At 41.5% G+C, this 24,067-nt stretch overlaps 1 protein-coding gene across 6 annotated transcripts in view; it reads left to right on the top strand.

Moving 5' to 3' along the window:
• Positions 1-24,067, top strand: part of cadps2 (Ca++-dependent secretion activator 2) — a 202,499-nt gene that overhangs the window by 93,506 nt on the left and 84,926 nt on the right. For all 6 annotated transcript variants that reach the window (XR_013815960.1, XR_013815961.1, XM_079809208.1 and 3 more), the window contains exons 4-6: positions 12,706-12,786; positions 14,105-14,335; positions 14,615-14,736. Coding sequence is in view for 4 of the 6 variants with exons in the window: in XM_079809208.1 (XP_079665334.1) it covers positions 12,706-12,786; positions 14,105-14,335; positions 14,615-14,736 (434 nt within the window). In the remaining 2 variants the exon portion in view is untranslated. The remainder of the gene's footprint in view (positions 1-12,705; positions 12,787-14,104; positions 14,336-14,614; positions 14,737-24,067) is intronic.

Below are 24,067 nucleotides of genomic sequence, written 5' to 3'. Positions count from 1 at the left end.
TTCAGAGGTGCACTTTTTTTTTAAACACCAGTTGGCCTCTTTCCATCTGTGTGGATGTGGCTAACTACATCATTAAGGCCTCCCACATGTGACCAGACCAGCGCCGGGCTGACAAGAGGCCTTCGTCTGGTCTGCTTTCTCCCACACATCTCCTTCTGTGAGATTTTGAGGCGTTTGTGGATTTGCATATGTTAATAGAATGAGTCGATAATGAACGTTGATGTGATGGGAGCTGTAGATCGGCTCAGCAAAGCATGGCAGGCATCACCCGGCCTCATTACAGACACCGTCACACTGCTTCACTCAAACAATGTTCTCATGAAACCAGATCTTTGCATGTTCTTCTGCTGTTTAGATCAGTGCTTTTTGATGCAACAATTGAAATCAGAAATGTTCAAATAGAATATTGTGTTACATAGCAAATTGATTGAAGCAGATACATTTTATTAAAATTTTCCAGCTATGGGATTATTTCTGAAGAAAATGTAAATGCCATTTGATCATTGAAAATCCTTGGTTGCCAGGGCGCTGATATGCGCTTGCTAAGATTTTTTGGGTGGTTGCTAGGTTGTTGTTTCGGTGTTGTGGATGGTTTATATAGGGTGTTCTGGGTGTGTGGGTGGTTACTTCAGTTGTAATACTGCTAAAGTGTTCTGGGTGGTTAATACGTGGTGTCTAGGGTGTTTGGTGGTTACTAGGTGGTTTCTGGGGTGTTCTGGGTGGTTGTTAAGCACCCTACTAAGCTGTGTAGCTGTTTATAATGTGTTCTAGGGTAGGGTGTTCTGCTTACTAAGGTGTTCTAGGGGGTTACTAGGGTGTTGTGGTTGGTTTATAGAGTGTTCTGGTTACTAAGGTGTTCTTGGGGTTACTAGGGTGTTGTGGGTGGTTTATAGAGTGTTCTGGTTACTAAGGTGTTCTAGGGGGTTACTAGGGTGTTGTGGTTGGTTTATAGAGTGTTCTGGTTACTAAGGTGTTCTTGGGGTTACTAGGGTGTTCTGGGTGGTTTATAGAGTGTTCTGGTTACTAAGGTGTTCTAGGGGTTACTAGGGTGTTCTGGGTGGTTTATAGAGTGTTCTGGTTACTAAGGTGTTCTAGGGGTTACTAGGGTGTTGTGGTTGGTTTATAGAGTGTTCTGGTTACTAAGGTGTTCTTGGGGTTATTAGGGTGTTGTGGGTGGTTTACAACGTGTTCTGGGGGTTACTAGGGTGTCCTGGGTGATTTATAGAGTGTTCTTGTTACTAAGGTGTTCTAGGGGGTTACTAGGGTTTTCTGGTTGGTTGGAGTGTTCTGGTTACTAAGGGGTTACTAGGGTGTTCTGGGTGGTTTATAGAGTGTTCTGGTTACTAAGGTGTTCTAGGGGTTACTAGGGTGTTGTGGGTGGTTTACAACGTGTTCTGGGGGTTACTAGGGTGTCCTGGGTGGTTTATAGAGTGTTCTGCTTACTAAGGTGTTCTAGGGGGTTACTAGGGTTTTCTGGTTGGTTGGAGTGTTCTGGTTTTCTAAGGGGTTACTAGGGTGTCCTGGGTGGTTTATAGAGTGTTCTGCTTACTAAGGTGTTCTAGGGGGTTACTAGAGTTTTCTGGTTGGTTGGAGTGTTCTGGTTACTAAGGGGTTACTAGGGTGTTCTGGGTGATTTATAGAGTGTTCTTGTTACTAAGGTGTTCTAGGGGGTTACTAGGGTTTTCTGGTTGGTTGGAGTGTTCTGGTTACTAGGGTGTTCTGGGTGGTTTATAGAGTGTTCTGGTTACTAAGGTGTTCTAGGGGGTTATTAGGGTGTTGTGGTTGGTTTATAGAGTGTTCTGGTTACTAAGGTGTTCTTGGGGTTACTAGGGTGTTGTGGGTGGTTTACAACGTGTTCTGGGGGTTACTAGGGTGTCCTGGGTGGTTTATAGAGTGTTCTGCTTACCAAGGTGTTCTAGGGGGTTACTAGAGTTTTCTGGTTGGTTGGAGTGTTCTGGTTACTAAGGGGTTACTAGGGTGTCCTGGGTGATTTATAGAGTGTTCTTGTTACTAAGGTGTTCTAGGGGGTTACTAGGGTTTTCTGGTTGGTTGGAGTGTTCTGGTTACTAAGGGGTTACTAGGGTGTTCTGGGTGGTTTATAGAGTGTTCTGGTTACTAAGGTGTTCTAGGGGTTACTAGGGTGCTGTGGGTGGTTTATAACGTGTTATGATGGTTACTAGGGTGTTCTGGTTGGTTTATAGAGTGTTTTGGTTACTGAGGTGTACTTGGGGTTACTAGGGTGCTGTGGGTGGTTTATAACGTGTTCTGGGGGTTACTAGGGTGTTCTGGTTGGTTTATAGAGTGTTCTGGTTACTAAGGTGTTCTTGGGGTTACTAGGGTTTTCTGGTTGGTTGGAGTGTTCTGGTTACTAAGGGGTTACTAGGGTGTTCTGGGTGGTTTATAGAGTGTTCTGGTTACTAAGGTGTTCTTGGGGTTACTAGGGTGTTGTGGGTGGTTTACAACGTGTTCTGGGGGTTACTAGGGTGTCCTGGGTGGTTTATAGAGTGCTCTTGTTACTAAGGTGTTCTAGGGGGTTACTAGGGTTTTCTGGTTGGTTGGAGTGTTCTGGTTACTAAGGGGTTCTAGGGGTTACTAGGGTGCAGTGGGTGGTTTATAACGTGTTATGAGGGTTACTAGGGTGTTCTGGTTGCTTTATAGAGTGTTTTGGTTACTAAGGTGTTCTAGGGGTTACTAGGGTGTTGTGTGTGGTTTACAACGTGTTCTGGGGGTTACTAGGGCGTTCTGGTTTGTTTATAGAGTGTTCTGGTTACTAAGGTGTTCTAGGGGGTTACTAGGGTTGTCTGGTTGGTTGGAGTGTTCTGGTTACTAAGGGGTTACTAGGGTGTTCTGGGTGGTTTATAGAGTGTTCTGCTTACTACGGTGTTCTAGGGGTTACTAGGGTGTTGTGGGTCGTTTACAACGTGTTCTGGGGGTTACTAGGGTGTCCTGGGTGGTTTATAGAGTGTTCTGCTTACTAAGGTGTTCTAGGGGGTTACTAGGGTTTTCTGGTTGGTTGGAGTGTTCTGGTTTTCTAAGGGGTTACTAGGGTGTCCTGGGTGGTTTATAGAGTGTTCTGCTTACTAAGGTGTTCTAGGGGGTTACTAGAGTTTTCTGGTTGGTTGGAGTGTTCTGGTTACTAAGGGGTTACTAGGGTGTTCTGGGTGGTTTATAGAGTGTTCAGGTTACTAAGGTGTTCTAGGGGTTACTAGGGTGCTGTGGGTGGTTTATAGAGTGTTCTGGTTACTAAGGTGTTCTAGGGGTTATTAGGGTGCTGTGGGTGGTTTATAGAGTGTTCTGGTTACTAGGGTGTTTTAAGGGGCTACTAGGGTTTTCTTTTATCCAATTCTCCTACTGAAGGGCCACTGTCCTGCGGAGTTTAGCTCCAACCCCAATGAAACACAGCTGAACCAGCTAATCAAGGTCTTATAGTCTCATATTACAGCAAGCCATTTATTTATTTAACAAAAATAAATCCAAAAGTCAAATCAAGTCACTTTTATTTAAATAGAGCTTTATACAATACATATTTATATAATACAGTGATAACAGGAAAATTATTACATTATGCAAACAGTTAATTTTGTCTGTAAAGCAGCTCTAAAAGAAAATGGTGTCATTGTTCAGCTGAAGTCAGTTCAGAATTGATTCAGTTCTGTTATATATATCATCAGTTATTAAATTAGTTCATTAATCTATAAAGCAGTTCTGCAGAAAACAGTGATGTCATCTTCCAGCTAAGTTTAGTTCTCATCCAATAGAGAAGTCAAATCAATAATATTATATATTAAATATTAAAGGGGTGGTAAACCACGATTTCCCTATTCTAACTTTAGCTAACGTGTAATGTTGCTGCTTGAGCATAAACAACATCTGCAAAGTTACAACGTTCAAAGTTTAAAGCAAAGGGAGATATTTGCTTTTAAAGAAATCAGTTTCTAAGGACTACAGCAAACGGCCGCTAGGGACTACTACACATTCACCCAGGTTTTGCTGACATCACCAGGCCCAATATTTACATAAACCCCTCCTCCGGGGAATATGAAATAAGGGGGGCGAGGCAATTTTGTATCGCCGCGGGTAGGGATGAAACAGTATGGAAATTTAACATCACGATTATAGTGACCCAAATTATCACGGTTATCAATATTATCACGGTTTTGTTCAAGTTTTATATTTGAAAATCAACAAACAAACTAAAGCAGCTCTATGCACTTTTTTAAGCAAGATTCTGTGGGATTTTCTTCCTTATAATGGCCGTCGTCAATATCAACGCATAAATAACAATAATTTATCGTAAATATAATCTCTAATATTATCTCTGTAAATATATTCTCAAGCAATATTCTCATCAGTGTTCAACAATGATGCATTTAAATCTAGCATGTTTTGTGTAAAAGCCCAAACAGTATCCTAGAGAAATAATGCATATCCATATTTCCATATGATTTGACAGTTTATTTTATTAAATATCAAAATGTCTGCATCATACCTGACACCTAGATGATCACTTTACTGCCAGTTTTATGACTTTCATTCTCTTCAAATGCTATTAAAGTTTCAAACGTGTATAACGTTACCAATGTTGTGTGTAACTTTAGAGACGGTCCCTAAATTCACCAACTTTATGCCAGTCATATCAGATGCGCTGTGGTTCTGCTGTGTTTGTTTGAAACTATTTTCGCTGCTGAAATAGAATAAAAACAGTCATCCGCTGTATGATGAGTGAATCTCTTGCGTACATCACACACACATCTCTGCTTATAGTGTAGATTTCAGCGCGTGGGAGCAGCGCGCGCACTGAACAAAATTCCGGATAATCTGAACGCCTCTGATTATGAGACATTGCATTCATAAACTCAATATAAACACGTGTGAGTGGTTATAATGCGCAACGCGATTATAACAGATGGATTTTGGAATAAGTTCAACAGCAGAGTGGCTAGTGTGCAGCCGAAACAACGTTAACTTACACCCACAAATGGCGGTTGTTAATGGCAAACCCTGATTATTATCCCTTAAATGTCACCCTAGTCTTGTCTGAACTTGTTCGTTCGCTTCACGTTATTATTTCCCAGACGTAGTTTTGGTATTGAGGTCAAAGTCCACTTGCCATGCGTTCGTAGTTTCCCCCTATTACAGCGACTCTCTTCTGGCATGTTCTGCAGACAGGGTGACCATCTTAGATTAAGTTTCCCTCAGGACTTTTGTAAAAGCCAAAATATGACAACGCCTCAGATTTCGTCCTTTTAGATATCTGAAAAATCTCCCGGTGCTGTCACTGCCTTCTGCCATATCTTCTCATTCAGAAAACAGCGCTGCAGCCAGACTGACGCTGACTGGACAAGATTTACCGCGAGTTTTAAAATCCTGATAATCACACGCGGTTTTAATGATAATTAAATTTTATACGATATTACTAACCGTCACTACATTTTATCGTGGTTTATAGTGAAACCGGTAATCGTTTCATCCCTAGCCGCGGGGAAGCGTTAGTAGGCTGTGTTTTTGCCGCAATGTCGAAGAAACGCTGTTATTTTCATCCGGATTGCAGGTCTGGGGTACTTGCTCTGTTCAGCCTTCATAGGGACGGGGGTGCGTTGCAGAGCATTTAACATACAGCATGTTATATGCACGTGTGTTTGAGTCAGCGGGGAATCAGCGCGCGCAGGGCTCCCTGCAGAGGAGATCTAACATCTAAGCACATCTAACAGAGGAAAACATCCACCGTCTTCGCGATTTCAATGCCAGATTTGCACAACGTCAGCTGCGTGAAAAAAACACTGCCGGTGCGTGGATGTACGACGCGCGCGCTGCACATTTCACGGAGGACAACACAAACTTCCACAAACTTCGCGAGTTCAATACAGGATATGCACAACGGCTTGTCCTGAAAGCTGGATTTACAAACAGAAGCTGTTCACGGGCCACAACCTGTAAGTCTGATTTATTTTTCATCGATGTGTTTTCCTGTAATAGGTTGTAGCAAGGAAGTAAACAGATGACAACGCTGTTCTGCAAACCAGTCTGTTAAATGCTCATTCATACTTAACGATATCCGACGAACACCTATCGTTATAAACACTAACGTTAAAATCTCAACAGCGAACCTGGCATTACTGTAAATGATTCTTTGAGTAGAGCTTTTATGTATTGTTTATCTACAGGCATGCTAAACATGGTTCTGTGTGTGATTTGGCTAACTTACTAGTTAAAGCCAGTGCTTAGTGTTTGTTTTGGGTTAGTTCTTGTGACAGATATTTGGCTATAATCGTTCTAAAAATACAAAAGTAACAGTGCCATTCAGTAGCGATCATTATAGATCCGCAGTCTTTACTCTCGAGGACTGAACAGGTTCTGCTCGATCATCTTCACTCAAATGTTCTGGGTCTGATTCGGGCTCATATGGTTTTATTGACGCCGTTGTTTCTAATACTGAACAGCCTCCGGTAAAGGTAAGGGGCGTGACGTTTCCGACAAACGTGCACTAGGCGTTTAGCGAATCACAACACACTGGGCCAGCTAACCAATCAGAGCCCACTGCGTATTTTTGAGGGACTGGCTTCATACAACCCGGAAAGCATCAGACCGTTTTACAAGGAGGGACAGAGCAGTGTAGAATAAAGGTCAAATATATGAAAAATAAGGCAATTTTTTTTTAAACGAAGCATGAACACATGTTACAGTGCACCCCACAAACACAATCAAGCCTTCAAAAGAATGTGTTTTACCACCCCTTTAAGTTTCCCCAGCTAAGCAAACCAGAGACGACAGTGGCAAGAAACCCAAACTCCATCAGGTGACATAATGGAGGGAAAAAACAGCCTCAGTTGGGGGTCCAGTTCTCCTCTGTCCAACTAACGAACACGGTGTGATTAGGATTCAGGCTGCATCGCAAGTCAGAATTCAGATTGTGAATCGTAGCATTCAATAGTTCATCCAGTTCCTTTAGGAATTAAGAGGGTAAGTAGCAGTCAGGCGCTGCTAATCAAATGTATTTGATTTAATTGGTCATCAGCAAGTGTGACCAACTCTATAAAAACAGAAGTGTTGGCAGTTTGCTGGTCTGGAGCCTTCAGGTGTGTGTTATCACAATGCCAAGGAGGAAAGACCTCCGCAATGATCTTACAGAAGCAATTGTTGCTGCCATCAATCTGGGAAGGGTTACAAGGCCATTTCCAAACAATTTGAAGTCCATTATTCTTCATGAGGGGGGGGGGGGGGGTTACTAGGTGGTTACTAGGGTGTTCTGGGTGGTATATTGTGTTCTGGTTACTAGAGTGTTCTGGTTACTAGGGTGTTCTGGGAGGGGTTACTAGGTGGTTACTAGGGTGTTGCGGGGGTTGCACAGACTTGTTGACTTTAATGCTCTGCCATGAAGCTTTCAGCTTGACGTCAACTAGTCGCTGGCCTATAGAGGGCGCAACAGGATATGCCATTTCCTGACACACACGCTCTGTTTCCAACAGTTAAAATGACAAACAAATGCATACTCAGAGAGCTCTCCACAAGACATGTTTGATTATGCCATCTGGATCCTCAAAATTGATCGGGATTACTAGAGTGTTCTGGAGGGGTTACTAGGTGGTATCTATGGTGTTGTGGGTGGTTTATAAAGTGTTCTGTTACTAGGGTGTTCTGATGGGGGGTTACTATGTGGTTACTAGGTAGTTACTAGGGTGTTGTGGGTGGTTTATAGAGTGTTCTGGTTACTAGGGTGTTTTTGGAGGGGTTACTAGGTGGTTACTAGGGTGTTGTGGGTGGTTTATAGAGTGCTCTGGTTACTAGGGTGTTTTGGAGGGGTTACTAGGTGGTTACTAGGGTGTTGTGGGTGGTTTATTGAGTGCTCTGGTTACTAGGGTGTTGTGGGTGGTTTATAGAGTGCTCTGGTTACTAGGGTGTTGTGGGTGGTTTATAGAGTGCTCTGGTTACTAGGGTGTTGTGGGTGGTTTATAGAGTGCTCTGGTTACTAGGGTGTTTTTGGAGGGGTTACTAGGTGGTTACTAGGGTGTTGTGGGTGGTTTATAGAGTGCTCTGGTTACTAGGTTGTTGTGGGTGGTTTATAGAGTGCTCTGGTTACTAGGGTGTTGTGGGTGGTTTATAGAGTGCTCTGGTTACTAGGGTGTTGTGGGTGGTTTATAGAGTGCTCTGGTTACTAGGGTGTTGTGGGTGGTTTATAGAGTGCTCTGGTTACTAGGGTGTTGTGGGTGGTTTATAGAGTGCTCTGGTTACTAGGGTGTTTTTGGAGGGGTTACTAGGTGGTTACTAGGGTGTTGTGGGTGGTTTATAGAGTGCTCTGGTTACTAGGTTGTTGTGGGTGGTTTATAGAGTGCTCTGGTTACTAGGGTGTTGTGGGTGGTTTATAGAGTGCTCTGGTTACTAGGGTGTTGTGGGTGGTTTATAGAGTGCTCTGGTTACTAGGGTGTTGTGGGTGGTTTATAGAGTGCTCTGGTTACTAGGGTGTTGTGGGTGGTTTATAGAGTGCTCTGGTTACTAGGGTGTTGTGGGTGGTTTATAGAGTGCTCTGGTTACTAGGGTGTTGTGGGTGGTTTATAGAGTGCTCTGGTTACTAGATACCAGCTCTCAGTGATGTGTGTCGGGTCCCCGCTATGCTAACAGTAACTTTATCAAATGTTTACAGAACAAGCGGGAACCCAGTGGGCCTGTTGCTTTCTCTATTTCTGTTCTATTACGTGATAGAAAATCTAAGGCCTTCTCAAGCCGTATGGCAAACCCATCTAATCTGCTGCCTATTACACATCAACTAATATTACCATGGGGACAATAAGTAAGACTGTGAAGTTAGCACTTTTAAACATCTTCTCACTTAAAAATAAATAACTTCTAGTCAATGACTTAATAACCACAAACAACTTATATTTTATGCTTCTAAATGAAACATGACTAGAAGACAGCTGCAGTGCAACAGTCTTAAATGAAACAGCCCCTCCTAACTTTACTTTTATGAGTGTCTGCAGAGCGGTTAGGAGAGTTGGAGGTGTAGCCGCTCTATTTAAAGATGTCTATCAGTGTAAGCAAGTGTCAGTTGGTGATTTACCTGTCTTTTGAATATCTGGGTATTGTGTTAAAAGGTTCTCCACGCGTTCTACTTATCATTATTTACAGGCCTCCAAAAAACTCTCCAGCCTTTGTTGAGGACATTACAGAGCTGCTATCAACAATCTCTTAAGAGTTTGACTGTTTTACTATTGCCGGGGATTTTATCATTCTCATTGACAATGCTGAATCCAGTACAACAAAAGATCTCATGACCGTTCTTAACACTTTTTATTTGACTCAGCATGTACATGGACCCACACACACTCTAGATTTACTTATCAGTAGGGTCTAAACATTTCATCGATTGTTATTAACGATGTAGCACTGTCTAATCATCTCTGCATTTTCTTTGATATATCAATCTCTCCTGCCATTGAAACTAGATCTGTCTCAGTCAAAAAGAGATGCTTAAATGAGAACACTAGTGTACTATTTATGAAGGCCATATCTCTAACACCAAGCATATCTGCAGACTCTGTTGATTTTCTTCTTGAATGCCTTAAATCAAAAGTCAAAAATGTAATTGATGATATTGCTCCTAAGAAAGTCAGGAAAAAGAATGGTAGACCTAAAGCACCTTGGAGAAACTCAACAGCAGTTCAAAGTATGAAAAGAAATGCAGGAAAGCTAAACGCATGCGGCGGAAGACAAAACTTGTAGTCCATTATAACATTTATAAAGACAGCCATACCTTCTTCCCAAATAGTATAAACAGAAACATAAATAACACCCGCACTCTTTTTGCTACTGTCGAGAGACTTAACAACCCCCCCAAATCACATTCCCAGTGAATTGCTGTCTGAAAGCAAATGCAATGAGTTTGCCTCCTTTTTTTCTGAGAAGATCAATAATATCAGAAAGGAGATCAGTATATCCGCATGCTGTGCCGAGGTCAGACAGACTCGTCCACAATTTCAGAAATTAGTCACTATGCCTGATTTCGAAGCAATCGACTGTAAAATTTTCGAAGAAACGGTACAGCACCTTAAAACATCAATCTGCGCTCTTGACACACTTCCCATTTCGTTTTTCAAAAGTGTGTTTAACAGTTTAGAAGCAAATCTCCTGGAAGTGGTAAACTCCTCACTTCTTTCTGGGACTTTCCCAAACTCCCTGAAAACTGCACTTGTTAAGCCCCTCCTGAAAAAGAGCAATCTGGATAAGACCATATTGAGCAACTACAGACCAATCTCAAATCTTCTTTTCATAGACATTGAAAAATTTGTTTTCAATCAGCTGAACAAATTCTTAAGCTCAAACGGATACTTTGACAATTTTCAATCTGGTTTCTGACCGCATCACAGCACAGAGACAGTGCTCATAAAGATAATAAATGATATTCGCCTCAATACAGATACAGGTAAATTATCAGTGCTGGTGCTACTCGACCTCAGTGCTGCATTTGACACTGTCGATCACAACATACTTCTTGACAAGCTGGAAAACTGGGTCGGACTTTCTGGGATAGTCCTCAAATGGTTCAGATCATATTTAGAAGGGAGAGGTTATTATGTGAGTTTCGGTGACCATAAGTCTGAGTGGACATCCATGACATGCGACATGAGTCCCACGAGGCTCAATTATTGCGCCACTCCTATTCAACCTGTACATGCTCCCACTGAGCCAAATAATGAGAGCTACACAGCTAACGACTACAGCCCCATTGACTCTCTATGTAAATGCATTGATGAAGTTAACAATTGGATGTGCCAAAACTTTCTTCAGTTAAACAAAGACAAAACTGAAGTCATTGCATTTGGAAACAAAGATGAAATTCTCAAGGTGAACGCATACCTTGACGCTAGGGGTCAAACAACTAAAAATCAAGTCAGGAATCTTGGTGTGATTCTGGAGTCTGACCTTAGTTTCAGTAGTCATGTAAAAGCAATAACTAAATCAGCTTACTATCATCTCAAAAATATATCAAGAATTAGATGCTTTGTTTCCAGACAAGATTTAGAGAAACTTGTTCATGCTTTCATCACCAGTAGGGTGGACTATAGTAATGGTCTTCTCACCGGCCTTCCCAAAAAGACCATTAGACAGCTGCAGCTCATACAGGACGCTGCTGCCAGGATTCTGAGCAGAACCAGAAAAGATGACCATATCACACCAGTTTGCAGGTCTTTACACTGGCTTCCAGTTACATTTAGGATCAATTTTAAAGTATTATTACTGGTATATACAGTAAATCACTTAATGGCCTAGGACCTCAATACATTGCAGATATGCTCACTGAATATAAACCTAACCGATCACTCAGATCATCAGGATCAAGTCAGTTAGAAATACCAAGGGTTCACTCAAAGCAAGGAGAGTCTGCTTTTAGCTATTATGCCAGCCACAGCTGGAACCAGCTTCCTGAACAGATCAGATGTGCTCCAACTGTAGCCACTTTCAAATCCAGACTCAAAACACATCTGTTGCATTTACTGAATGAGTACTTTGTCCAAACTGCTTGCACTTTATTTTATGTTTATATTTAACCCTGTTTTTTGTTTCATTTTTGCATATTTTTACTCTTAAAATTTTTTTATACCTGTGTCATGTTTTTATTAATTTTTAATTCTTACTATAACTGTTTTTATTATCCTTTTTTATTTTTATTTGATTAAGGCTGTCTGGGTGGAAGAGGTTGAGAGACGGGAGAGTGATCTTGTTAGCCCTGGAGTCCCCAGGGGTTAGAGTAAAATTGTAAACCTGACTCTCCATTTTCTTCCACTCCAGAAATGGGTGATTCAGGTTATATTATATATATATATCTTTTTATTTTTTATTTGATTCTCTTTTGAATATTTTAATTCCATTGTTCTGTAAAGCTCTTTGAATTGCCACTGTGTATGAAATGTGCTATATAAATAAACTTGCCTTGCCTAGGGTGTTCTGGGTGGTTTATAGAGTGTGGGTGGTTACTAGGGTGTTGTGAGGGGGGTTACTAGGTGGTTAATAGGGTGTTGTGAGGGGGGTTATAGAGTGTTCTGGTTACTAGGATGTTCTAGGGGTTACTAGTGTGTTGCAGGTGCTTCATAGTGTGATCATACATACTGAATCTGCAGTGCAGACGGCACTGGTCAAGTTACCTAATACTTTGTTCAAATCATCAAGTATGAACCTTAGCAAGTGCCACTTAATTAAAAAAACTTTCTGAGCGAACTAGTATGATGCAGTAATAGTGCAGCGTGAAATGGGAGCGGAGTCCACCCTACTGCCGCCGCAGGGAGAAGAGCTTATCAAGTGGAAACAGTGCTACGGTGGGGGTGGTGCGTGTGTGTGCGTGCATGATACAGAGAGATTTCCCAGTCATGGAGAGGAAACCCTGCCTTGACAACATGCCAGCAGTGCTGTGTGGGTGTATTTGTGCACCACTCCAAAAACGCTTCATTTGAGGGCATGCCAGAGCCGCTCAGTGAACAGATAAAGACATTAAACGTTTTTATGATCTCATATCTCCTCGGTATGGCCCGTCCAAGTACCACCGCTGCTTCATGAGGCTCAAAAGAGATTACATGACTAATCATGGTAGTTATTAAGCTCATCTTTCCTGTCTTTTCACCACGGTCAGCTTTGATCTATCCAGATCTACCTGTGGGTAATGGGTTTAGTAAACCGTGTCAAATAGATAAGCTTTGTCTTCTGTTCCCCGGGCAGCTGGACAATGTGGACGAGCAGGCGGCACAAATTCGAAGAGAGCTGGACGGGCGACTGCAGCTGGCCGAGAAAATAGCCAGAGTAAGAAACCTTTACCTGCTTCTATCTTCACAGTGGAAACACCAACAGATTGCTGTCAAAAATGGAATTACTCCTGAAAAATGTTGTGTCTTTTTTGTTTGTGTGTGTCAATATGCGTTTTAATTACTATAGATATCATCTTGTGAGGTGGCATTCGTTCATTACAGAGCACATCAGTGTTTCCTTCACACAGGAAAAGCCATCATGTCTAATTTGTGGACAAATAATTAAGACCCGGTTCTTCTTGATAAGTCCATCTGAAAGATTCGCAAAAGTCTCGAACTAGCCATTTTGAGTCAGACTCTGTGAATCATTCAGAGTAATTATAGAATGAATGAACGAACGAACGAACAAACTAATGAACAAATGAATGAATGAATAGGAATAAATAAATAAATAAATAAATAAATAAATAAATGGGAATAAGTAAATAAATAGGAATATAAAATGTTATTTAAAATATTATTTTGAGAAGAAATATTATTGGTTATGCTATTTTTATAGACTAAGTAATGATGTGGACTTCTTTAAAAAAACTTAATTATTTTACTTTATTACTTTATATATAAAAATTATTATTATTAGTTATGGTATTTTATTTATTTTTTTTGCATATTGTGGAGTAAGTCAGGACTAAAAAATGAATAATATAAAATAACATACAAATACATAAGTAAGAATAAATGTTATTTAAAAAAACTTGTTTTGCAAAAAAATAAATAATTAGTTGGGCTATTTTTAGTATATTGTGGTCTTCCAGAGCCATCATTAAATAATAAACATCACATAAAAAAGAAGAATATATGTTATTAAATGTATTAAACATAAAATGTTTTTGTTTAAAAAAAAAAAAAAAATATTGGTTAGGCCATTCTTTACATTTATTTTGGACCAATCAGTCATATTGTGACTGATGACATGCATGGATGGATGGATGGTAGGGATGGGCGATATGAACTGAAATAGCGTCCTTTGCCGATCGTTTGACAAAGAGCAAATCTCTCAAGTGCTCAGCGAGTGAAAATATATCTGTGTGTACAGGTTCCAGATTGTAGAGGTAGCTCCTCGTTTAGCGATAAACTCCTCCGCAGCTTCCGCCATAGTTGTTTTTGCTTTGCTTGTGACCTGATAATGGGTCGCATCATCAACTAGGTTTTATCGTTATTATCGTGGGGAGAATTTTTACCGGTATATCGCAAACGATAAGATATCGCCCATGGATGGATGGATGGATGGCAAATTGTGCACTAATTGTAAGCCTGACCCAACTGTACCTGACAGTCACAATATTCGTTCTGTTTTATGCTGCTTCCGATAGGAGAGGAAGTTCCCAAAGTTTATTTCCAAAGACATGGAGATGATGTACGTGGAGGAGCTCAGGTCATCCGTTAACCTGCTGATGGCTAACCTGGAGAGCCAGCCTGTGGCCAAAGACTTCAAGCCCAAAATCAAGCCCAAACTCACACCCATGAACAGCTTCCTGGACATCGGCGATGAGAACGACTTGCCTCTCTCCAAATCCGACGTAGTGCTGTCATTTAGTCTGGAGGTAGAGACTGATAAAGATGCCATCAATCATTGCTTTACAAATTGCCATGGTGGTTGTGATGGTTTTCATTTTGCATGAAGTCTTAAATGTATCACATTACACAGCTACAAAATATTGGAAAGGTTGAATAAAAATAAAAAAGCTACATGCTTTCATTATGGATCAATCAGAGTGTTAGTTGAACAGCTAGTTGCCAAAAAGCATGCCCACAAAAAGTAGTCAGAAATTAAGTTGAATTGTCGCTCAGTCTGATCATGTGATCTTGTGACTTTTGCTCAGATTGTGATCATAGAGGTGCAGGGGCTGAAATCCGTTGCTCCTAACCGAATTGTATACTGCACCATGGAGGTGGAGGGAGGAGAGAAGCTCCAGACGGATCAAGCCGAAGCCTCCAGACCGCAGTGAGTATGGTGTTCACAACGCTAAAAATAAGAGCCCTTGATATATACTCGTATACTTGTGTTTCTATCCATCAAAGAATCCTGAAATAAATCCATCACAGTTTCCACAAAAATATTAAGCAGCACAACTGTTTTCAACAATGATGATGATGCTCATCATCAGCAAATCAGCATATTAGAATGATTTCTGAAGGATCATGTGACACTGAAGACTGAAATAAACGAGTAATGATGCTGAAAATTCAGCTTTGCATCACAGGAATGAATTACATTATTCAATATATTCAAATACTGTAGAAAACAGCTATTTTATATTATATTGTGAAATGTATATTGAATAATATTTCACAGTATTAGTTTTTACTGTACTTTTGATCAAATAATAATGCAGTCTTAGTGAGCATAAAAGAAACATTTTATGAAAACTTTTTTAAAAACTTACCAACCCCAATTTAAAAAAAAAAAAAGAAAAAAAAAAAAAAGGTAGACTGGAAGGTTAGCAAATCCAAAGGTCAATCCGCAAACAGGGTCATGCGAGGTCAAGAAAGAGTCAAAAATCCAATATCATATCCAGTATTATACCATAAATGAAAAATAAAGGTCAAAAACAAAACTTCATGAAGATAGACAGCTTTATATCTCACAATGCGACTTTAAATCTCACAGTTGTGGCTTTATTTATCATAATTGCATCTTTAAATCTTGTAAATGTGACTATATATCACAATGTGAGATGTATTTCTGAATTTCTTATTTTATTTATTAACTTCATCTCACCCTCAACTGCTTCATTTTTTGTTCTGGAGTGGAAATGGTGATACCCAAACAGGAGAGTCAAGCTAGTGTTTTCTGGTTAGGGCTCCCTCTGGTGGTTGGGAGTTGCTTATTCAGAAACAGATGCAAGTTACAAATAATTCTATATAAAATGTTCCTATATGTTTTAAACGGCTCTTTATGTTAACAGCATGTTCAGTTATGCTTGAAAGCATTTCCTACACAGTCATTCATTATTCGGATGTACACAATGTTTCAATCTCTAACCTTTTTAAGCTCTATTTTATTTCTGTAGTACGCTGACTTGCTAATCTGTTGGCAACATCTCACACTAGCTTTTTAACTTCAAACCTTGAGCATGAAATCCCTCTTATCTCATCAGCTCCCCATTAGTGTAGTGACTTGTTTTGACACCGCAGACACGTTGAAAACATGCCAGCTGCGCAGCTCTGAAGTGCAAATGCGGCTCTGTCACACTTCCGAACCCAGAATGACACTATTTCAGTATTTTATTAAGCAAAACGGATAAAATAAAGTGTGTAAAAAATTGATTTCAAAATTTTAAAACATGTTTTTCTTCAACACATTAAAGAGAAAACTAGAGACAAAATCTGTTTTAATGACTGAACTTTTTTTCTTTATACACTTGCACTCTCAATGACGAGACACTTAGGACAGACCACTTTAATGTGCATTTTGAAAATGTATAGGAAACAAACAAATCATTTTCGCCATTGGGACATCCCTAGAGATTGCAGAGTCCCTGGCCAGTGTACTAACTAAATATGAACTGAATGAGACACACCCTAGTAGAAATTGGATTTTATGTGATTTCAATTATTTACTTAGAAACGTGGCCTGTTATTTCAGTCAATACAGAGTCAGTCAGCAGTTCTCCCCCTCATTTTTGGATCTCTTCTTATTGGTTTTAGTTTATTAGATTCCACATTTGCTCTTTGTTGAGTAGTTGTGGAGTTATTGTGTATTTATAGTAAGGATATCGTGTTCTCAGTATTTTAAGTGCACTTTGATTGCTGACTTGAACTGATTGCTACTTTGACCAGGTAAATGCAGGAGTATTTTTCTCAGAGAGCTCTTGAATCAGTCTTACCTCCAGGAGTTCCACCATAGGCACGACATGACAAGGAGGAGGAATTCATCAAGCCTAGATTAGCTTTTCTCGCTCTCTGTGAAAGGCTGGTGGCCTTTAAGAATGTAGCGTTGAGCGGAAAGATGACTCAGATCACACTCATTTGGCCAGTTATTCAGCAATATATATTCTAAAATGCAGGCAAGGAACGCAAAGTCTGGAAGAAATGGCCCATCGATGAACAGCTCGAGATTCGATGTTGCTCCTAACTTTGTTTTAGAAGTGACGTTGGTCTTTTTTAATGTGGGTTTTGCTATGATGACTATATACAGTATATGAATATGTATATATACAGTTGTGGTCAGAATTCTTAGGGATCATCACATTGTGAAATAAGTGTTTTTCTCCAAAACAGGTTGGACACAATTATTGGCACACCTAGAATTTTTTTAATATCTTTGAAGTATATTTAGCACATTTTAGCACACCAGGGCGACTAGGAACATGAAATTGTCCAGCTATGACTATGAATTTAAATATGAAATTCCCTTAATTCAAATTCCCTTAATCATCCATCACAATCAACGATTATAGTGTGCAGCAAAAGATTGTTGAGCTTAAGAAAATAGAAAATGGGTGTAAGAAAAGAGCTAAAGCATTGAAAATCCCCATTTCCACCATCAGGGCAATAATTAAGAAGTTCCAATCAACTAAAGATGTGTCACAGGGTGTTTTGGTGTTGGTTCATGTTCATTGTTCATTGTTCTTGGTTACATTTAGTTTATCATGTTATGTTTGAGTTTGTCATGTTCACAGTCTTGTCATGCACTTCCTGGTCTTGTCATGTGACTCCCATGCCCTCATGTGATCTTGTGTCTTGTCCTGTCATTGGTTCATTGTCTCATCACTGTTCACAGGTGTCACTTGTCTTGTCATTAGTCTGTGTGTGTATTTAAGCCCTCATGTTTGCCATGTGTCTTTGTGAAGTATTGAATGTTGTAACCCGCTGTCGGTGAGTTTCGTTATTGTCAAGTCAAGCCAAGTCAAGCCAAGTCAAGCCAAGTCAAGCCAAGTCAAGCCAAGTCAAGCCAAGTCAAGCCAAGTCAAGCCAAGTCAAGCCAAGTCAAGCCAAGTCAAGTCTTTGTTTTATGTTTGGATCTAGTCAAGTCAAGTCTTTGTTTTATGTTGAGATTTATGTTTTATTGTAAATAAAACTGCACATGGGTCCTTCAACTTGCCTCCAGTGGATACCTCCGTTACAGAATACTTGACCGTCAACAATGGACCCAGCAGTTGCCCTCCTACGCCTTCGTCAAGGCCATCAGGCCATTGAAAATTATGTCCAGGACTTTATTGAACTCAGTCATGTGATTAACTTTAACGACGTGGCCCTCAAGGACATTTTTAGGTTTGGGCTAAATGACTCTATCCGCTCACGGATGCCAGGGGGGAAGATCCATTTTTCCCTGGGCCAATATATTGACTTTGCTCTTCTGCTGGCTGGGTCTTCTTTTACGGTGGGGACTGTGGAGGAGGGGCCCCACAACCCCACAGTACCCACCACAACCCAGCCAGAGTCATCTGCTCCAGCCCACGTCCATGCTCCAGCCCACGTCCATGCTCCAGCCCACGTCCAGGCTCCAGCCCAAGTCCAGGCTCCAGCCCAAGGCCCCGTCCAGGCTCCAGCCCAAGGCCCCGTCCAGGCTCCAGCCCAAGGCCCCGTCCAGGCTCCAGCCCAAGGCCCCGTCCAGGCTCCAGCCCACGGCCCCGTCCAGGCTCCAGCCCACCAGGCTCCAGCCCACGGCCCCGTCCAGGCTCCAGCCCACGGCCCCGTCCAGGCTCCAGCCCACGGCCCCGCTGTCCCGCCCAAGAAAATTCTGGGGGGGGGCAAGGGGTACATGGAGGCCATGAAGGCCCCGCCTCTGTGGCCTGATGAACTCCCGTTACCGCCATGGCCTGATGAACTGCCGTTACCGCCATGGCCTGATGAACTGCCGTTACCGCCATGGCCTGATGAACTCCCGTTACCGCCATGGCCCGGTGAACTGCCGTTGCCGCCATGGCCGCCCACGCCTGAGGGTCCAGGTCCGCCCACGCCACAGGGTCCAGGTCCTCCCACGCCACAGGGTCCAGGTCCTCCCACGCCACAGGGTCCAGGTCCGCCCACGCCTCAGGGTCCAGGTCCGCCCACGCCTGAGGGTCCAGGTCCGCCCACGCCTCAGGGTCCAGGTCCGCCCACGCCTCAGGGTCCAGGTCCGCCCACGCCTCAGGGTCCAGGTCCACCCACGCTCCCAGGCCCGTCCAGGTCATGTCTGGGTCCGGTGCCCCTGCACGGGCCTGGCCCACCATCCCTCCCCCAAGACCGCCCCCCAAGACTTTTTGTTAAGACTTTCTGTTAGGCCATTGGTGTTTTGGTATTGTTTGGGCGTCAGGGGCCGCCCATAGAGGGGGGGATCTGTCACAGGGTGTTTTGGTGTTGGTTCATGTTCATTGTTCATTGTTCTTGGTTACATTTAGTTTATCATGTTATGTTTGAGTTTGTCATGTTCACAGTCTTGTCATGCACTTCCTGGTCTTGTCATGTGACTCCCATGCCCTCATGTGATCTTGTGTCTTGTCCTGTCATTGGTTCATTGTCTCATCACTGTTCACAGGTGTCACTTGTCTTGTCATTAGTCTGTGTGTGTATTTAAGCCCTCATGTTTGCCATGTGTCTTTGTGAAGTATTGAATGTTGTAACCCGCTGTCGGTGAGTTTCGTTATTGTCAAGTCAAGTCAAGCCAAGTCAAGTCTTTGTTTTATGTTTGGATCTAGTCAAGTCAAGTCTTTGTTTTATTTTGAGATGTATGTTTTATTGTAAATAAAACTGCACATGGGTCCTTCAACTTGCCTCCAGTGGATACCTCCGTTACAAGATGATACAAATCAAAGAGGACATGTGTCTATATTGTCCTCTGAGGAGGAGAATTTGAGTGGACAAAGACTCTCCAAGGATCACAGATGGAGAATTGCAGAGATTAGTTGAGTCTTGGGGTCTTGGGGTCAGAAAGACTAAAAAAATTATCATACAGCCCCTACATCACCTCAAGTTGTTCGGGAGGGTTTCAAGAAAAATTCTCCTCGCTCAACCAAAAACAAACTCCAGCATATTCAGTGTTCAGAAACGACTGGAACTTCAAAAGGGACCTGGTTCTGTGGTCAGATGAAACTAAAAGAAGAGCTTTTTGGCAGAAAACCCACCAGATGTGTTTGATGCAAGCAGGGATAAAAAGTACCACATGCCCACGGATAAATATACTGCTGGATCTTTAATGTTGTGGGCCTATTTATTTTGCATGAGGTCCTGGACATCTTGTTCAAATACATGATATCATGGATTCTATCAAATACCAACAGATAAAAAAACCTGACCGCTTCTGCTATAAATCTTATAATGAGCAGTGGTTGGATCTTCCATTAGGACAATGATCCAAAACAAACATCAAAATCAATACAAAATTGTGTCACTGAGGCTGAGGACAAAATGAAGCTTCTGACATGTCTGTCGGAGTTCCCTGACCTGAACCCTATAGAGAATGAGTGGGGTGAACTGAAGAGAAGAAGCACCGACATGGATCTGGGAATATGAAGGATCTGAAGAGATTCTGTATGAAGGAAAGGTCTCTGATCTCTTGTCATGTGTTCTCCAAACTCATCAGGGATTATAGAAAAAGACTCAGAGCGGTTATTTTGTCAAAAAGACGTTGCAATGATTGTGGGCAACGTGAACTAGAAAAAAAACAATTATTTCGTAATGCGATTTTCCCCCCCACTTTCAATTTTTGACTTTAATGAAAGGTTCGATTTTTGTGATTTTTTTTTTTTAAATGAAAAGAATGAAAAATGAAAGATTAAAAGGATAAACAATGCAGATTTTTTCACAGCCTTCTTTGCTCCTACAGTATTTACCAAACGTGCCAAAATTAGTGGAGGGCACTGTTTATACACAGGCCCGGTTCAAGAATCAAATCACTGAGGGTGCTTCTGAAATTGCTGAGGGTGCTCTAGTAAGGTGCAGACAGGCTAAGCAAAGGCTCCACCATAGCAGTGTACAGTGAGAAATGTATGATTATTTATTTACATTCATTTACCAATAATTGGAATTTAAAAAATATTTTACTACAAATTGTCTATTAATCTATAGTCTGCCTTTACATTGCTTTAATGCGTTACTAGTATTTTAACATGTTTTCATCCTGAGAACCAGAAAAAAAAGGTTTTGTGAATATATATATATTTATTATTGTTTGGAGCATAAAAAAATCTTTTTTTTTATTCCTATGTTATAGGCTACGCTATATCCTTTGCTCTGTAGAGGACAGCAGAACCCCTTTATTGAGAAAATTAAAAGACATGAATAGACAAACAATGTTTTTTTTTTTTTTTGTCATTCACCAAACAATTTTTATGCTTCAAGCTTTTTTCCAAACTTTGTATAAAGATGATTCTCAATGTTATGAAAGATACATAATCATTTGATATGCCATTTTACTTTATGCAATATGTGTGTAAACATGGCCATAAATGCCATTCCCATTCTATATAGGCAATGCATCTATACACTGTATCTAATTTGCATATTAATGAGTTGTAATGTAAAAAGAAGTGTAATAATATTTTCATAAGAATGTCTTGTATTTCATAAGAATATCCAGACTTAAAACTGTGTATGTTGTCAGAGAAATTCGTTAAATAATGTCCTCTACAGAGGCAAAACCTCTAATCTGGGTCTCAGGAGGATATTTCTGTCTTGTGCAGAGTGGCATTTATATCATAGTATAATAATAGTTTATTCAATGAATGACTGTAGCCTCGAAAGTGAGCCAAGATCGCTACGATCACTAAAATGCTGTTGCTTTGTCAGTTCATCGCGATCTCACAAAGTTACTTTATAAAAATGAGGTTGTCTTGTCAACAGTAAATCTCTTACTTACATCGTGTCTTGACTTTGTTTGTTAGAGAGGTTTCGCGAGCCTGCATTAACTCAGCACTGAATAAAAACTCTGGCGTTTTGAGCGGTCAAGATTCTGATCGCGTTCGAGAGGTCAACGACTATATCTGTGATTGGCTACATTACTCACCGCTGCAAAAACACACTGTAAATAGATGCATTTGACGCTCTCCAGAACTCGGACATAAATGTGCAAATCTGCTAAATCTGTTTCGCCTATTACAGTATCAACTGAGGGTGTTTTTGCTTGCGTTTGAGGGTGCTTAGCACCGGGCCTGTATATACACTATATTGACAAAAGTTTTGGGACGCCTGCCTTTACATGCCCATGAACTTTAATGACATCCCATTCTTAATCCGTAGGGTTTAATATGGAGTTGGTCCACCCTTTGCAGCTATAACAGCTTCAACTCTTCTGGGAAGGCTTTCCACAAGGTTTAGGAGTGTGTTTATGGGGATTTTTGACAAAAGAAGCGCATTTGTGAGGTCAGACACTGATGTTGGACGAGAAGGTCTGGCTCGCAGTCTCCGCTCTAATTCATCCCAAAGGTGTTCTATCGGGTTGAGGTTAGGACTCTGTGCAGGCCAGTTCCTTCACTGCAAACTCACTCATCCATGACTTTATGGACCTTGCTTTGTGCACTGGTGCAGTCATGTTGGAGCAGGAAGGGGCCATCCCCAAACTGTTCCCACAAAGTTGGGAGCATGAAATGGTCCAAAATGTCTTGGTATGCTGAAGCATTAAGAGTTTCTTTTACTGGAACTAAGGGGCCAAGCCCAACCCGTGAAAAACAACCCCACACCATAATCCCCCTCCACCAAACTTTACACTTGGCACAATACAGTCAGGCAAGTATTGTTCTCCTGACAACTGCCAAACCCAGACTCATCCATCGGATTGCCAGACAGAGAAGCGTCAATCGTCACCCAGAGAGTTTCCACTGCTCTAGAGTCCAGTGGCGGCGTGCTTTACACCACTGCATCCGATGCTTTGCTTTGCAATTGGTGATGTAAGGCTTGGATGCAGCCGCTTATCCATGGAAACCCATTCCATGAAGCTCTCTACACACTGTCCTTGAGCTAATCTGAAGGTCACACAAGACGCATCCGGACAAATTTGGAAATTTAAGTATACCCAGGACTTAACAGTTAACCATGGAATATTTATTAGTGAGGAAATTTCTCGAATGGATTTATTGCACAGGTGGCAACCTATCACGACCCATTCTTTCACAAATGTTTGTAGAAGCAGTCTGCATACCTAGTGTTTGATTTTATACACATTCGGCCATAGAAGTGATTGGACACCTGAATTCAATTATTTGGATGGGTGTCCCAATACTTTTGGCAATATAGTTTAGTTATATAGTTATAGTTATCAGCTATTTTTCTTCCAGCGGACACTTTCACCTTAAATCTCATCAAGGTGAATGAGTGGCTTGTGAGATGATTACGTTTTTTGTATTCTGCCAACATCTCTCAGAGTCATGTGGTTAAATCTGTTAAAGGGTTACTTCAGTGATTAGCATTAAGCTTTGTATCAGTAGAAGCCCGGTAGTATATTAAAATTATCGTACTTTCCCCCCTCATGTCCCCTTGAGATGAGAGAATTATGCGTTTTATTTCTGGAAATCCTCCAAATATCATCATTTTGTGTCATCTGAGGATTTTTTAGCCAGAGTCTAGAGACTACAGCCAGTAGAAGGAGCTAGTTCCATATCAACCAGCCCATAGGGGTGGGATCTCACTCACAGAATGTAAATGCGCACGGCCGCTTGGCTCGGGTATTCACAACGGAGCCGTGCGGTGCAAAGTGAGTGTTTCAACTTCAATGAATTCCTATGAAAGTTAAGCTTCCATATAGCCTGACGTTGTCATACTCAATTCTAGTCAGAATATTTTAACCCCCGGGAAGCTATTGGGTTTCTTTTGGGCTAGTTTTGAGTAGCAATTGGGTGGGTTTTGTTGTGAAAACTTGGCAACCCTGTCTGCACGCACGCTGGAAGAAGAAGAATCTTCACGATCTTTGCCTGTGTTGTAAAAAATAATTTAAGGATACACTGAGTACTTACCAACACGATCCTCATTTATGAGAGAAATAGTGAAGGTGAATGCATATACGAACAAGTTCTCCATTTAGGATTAGAACAAATTCAACCCAAGCGCTCTTTGGTGACGTGGATGATTACGTTACTGTTCATCATCTGTCCATCATCGTCTAAAGCCCGCCCTGACAATTTCATTGGTCCGAACAGCTTCTGTTCAGGCATAGTTGCTCCACAAAGGATCAAGTCCAGACCGAACTGCCCGACCTCAAATGTTGTGGGCGGGGCTAAGTTCGGCTGGCATCCAGGCTAGCTTCCATAGGCATGATCTGAAAGCGCGCCAGACTGGACACGCGGCGCGAATGACTGCCGCGCTTACCTCAGCTCTGCTCAGCTCTTCGCTCTCGTGATGAATGAAATCTGACTCCTGCT

The sequence above is a fragment of the Gobio gobio genome (genome assembly GCF_949357685.1).
Source record: "Gobio gobio genome assembly, chromosome: 25".
Lineage (NCBI taxonomy): Eukaryota > Metazoa > Chordata > Actinopteri > Cypriniformes > Gobionidae > Gobio > Gobio gobio.
Note: the sequence above shows the minus strand (reverse complement) of the source record. Positions and strands in the feature narration are given on the sequence as shown.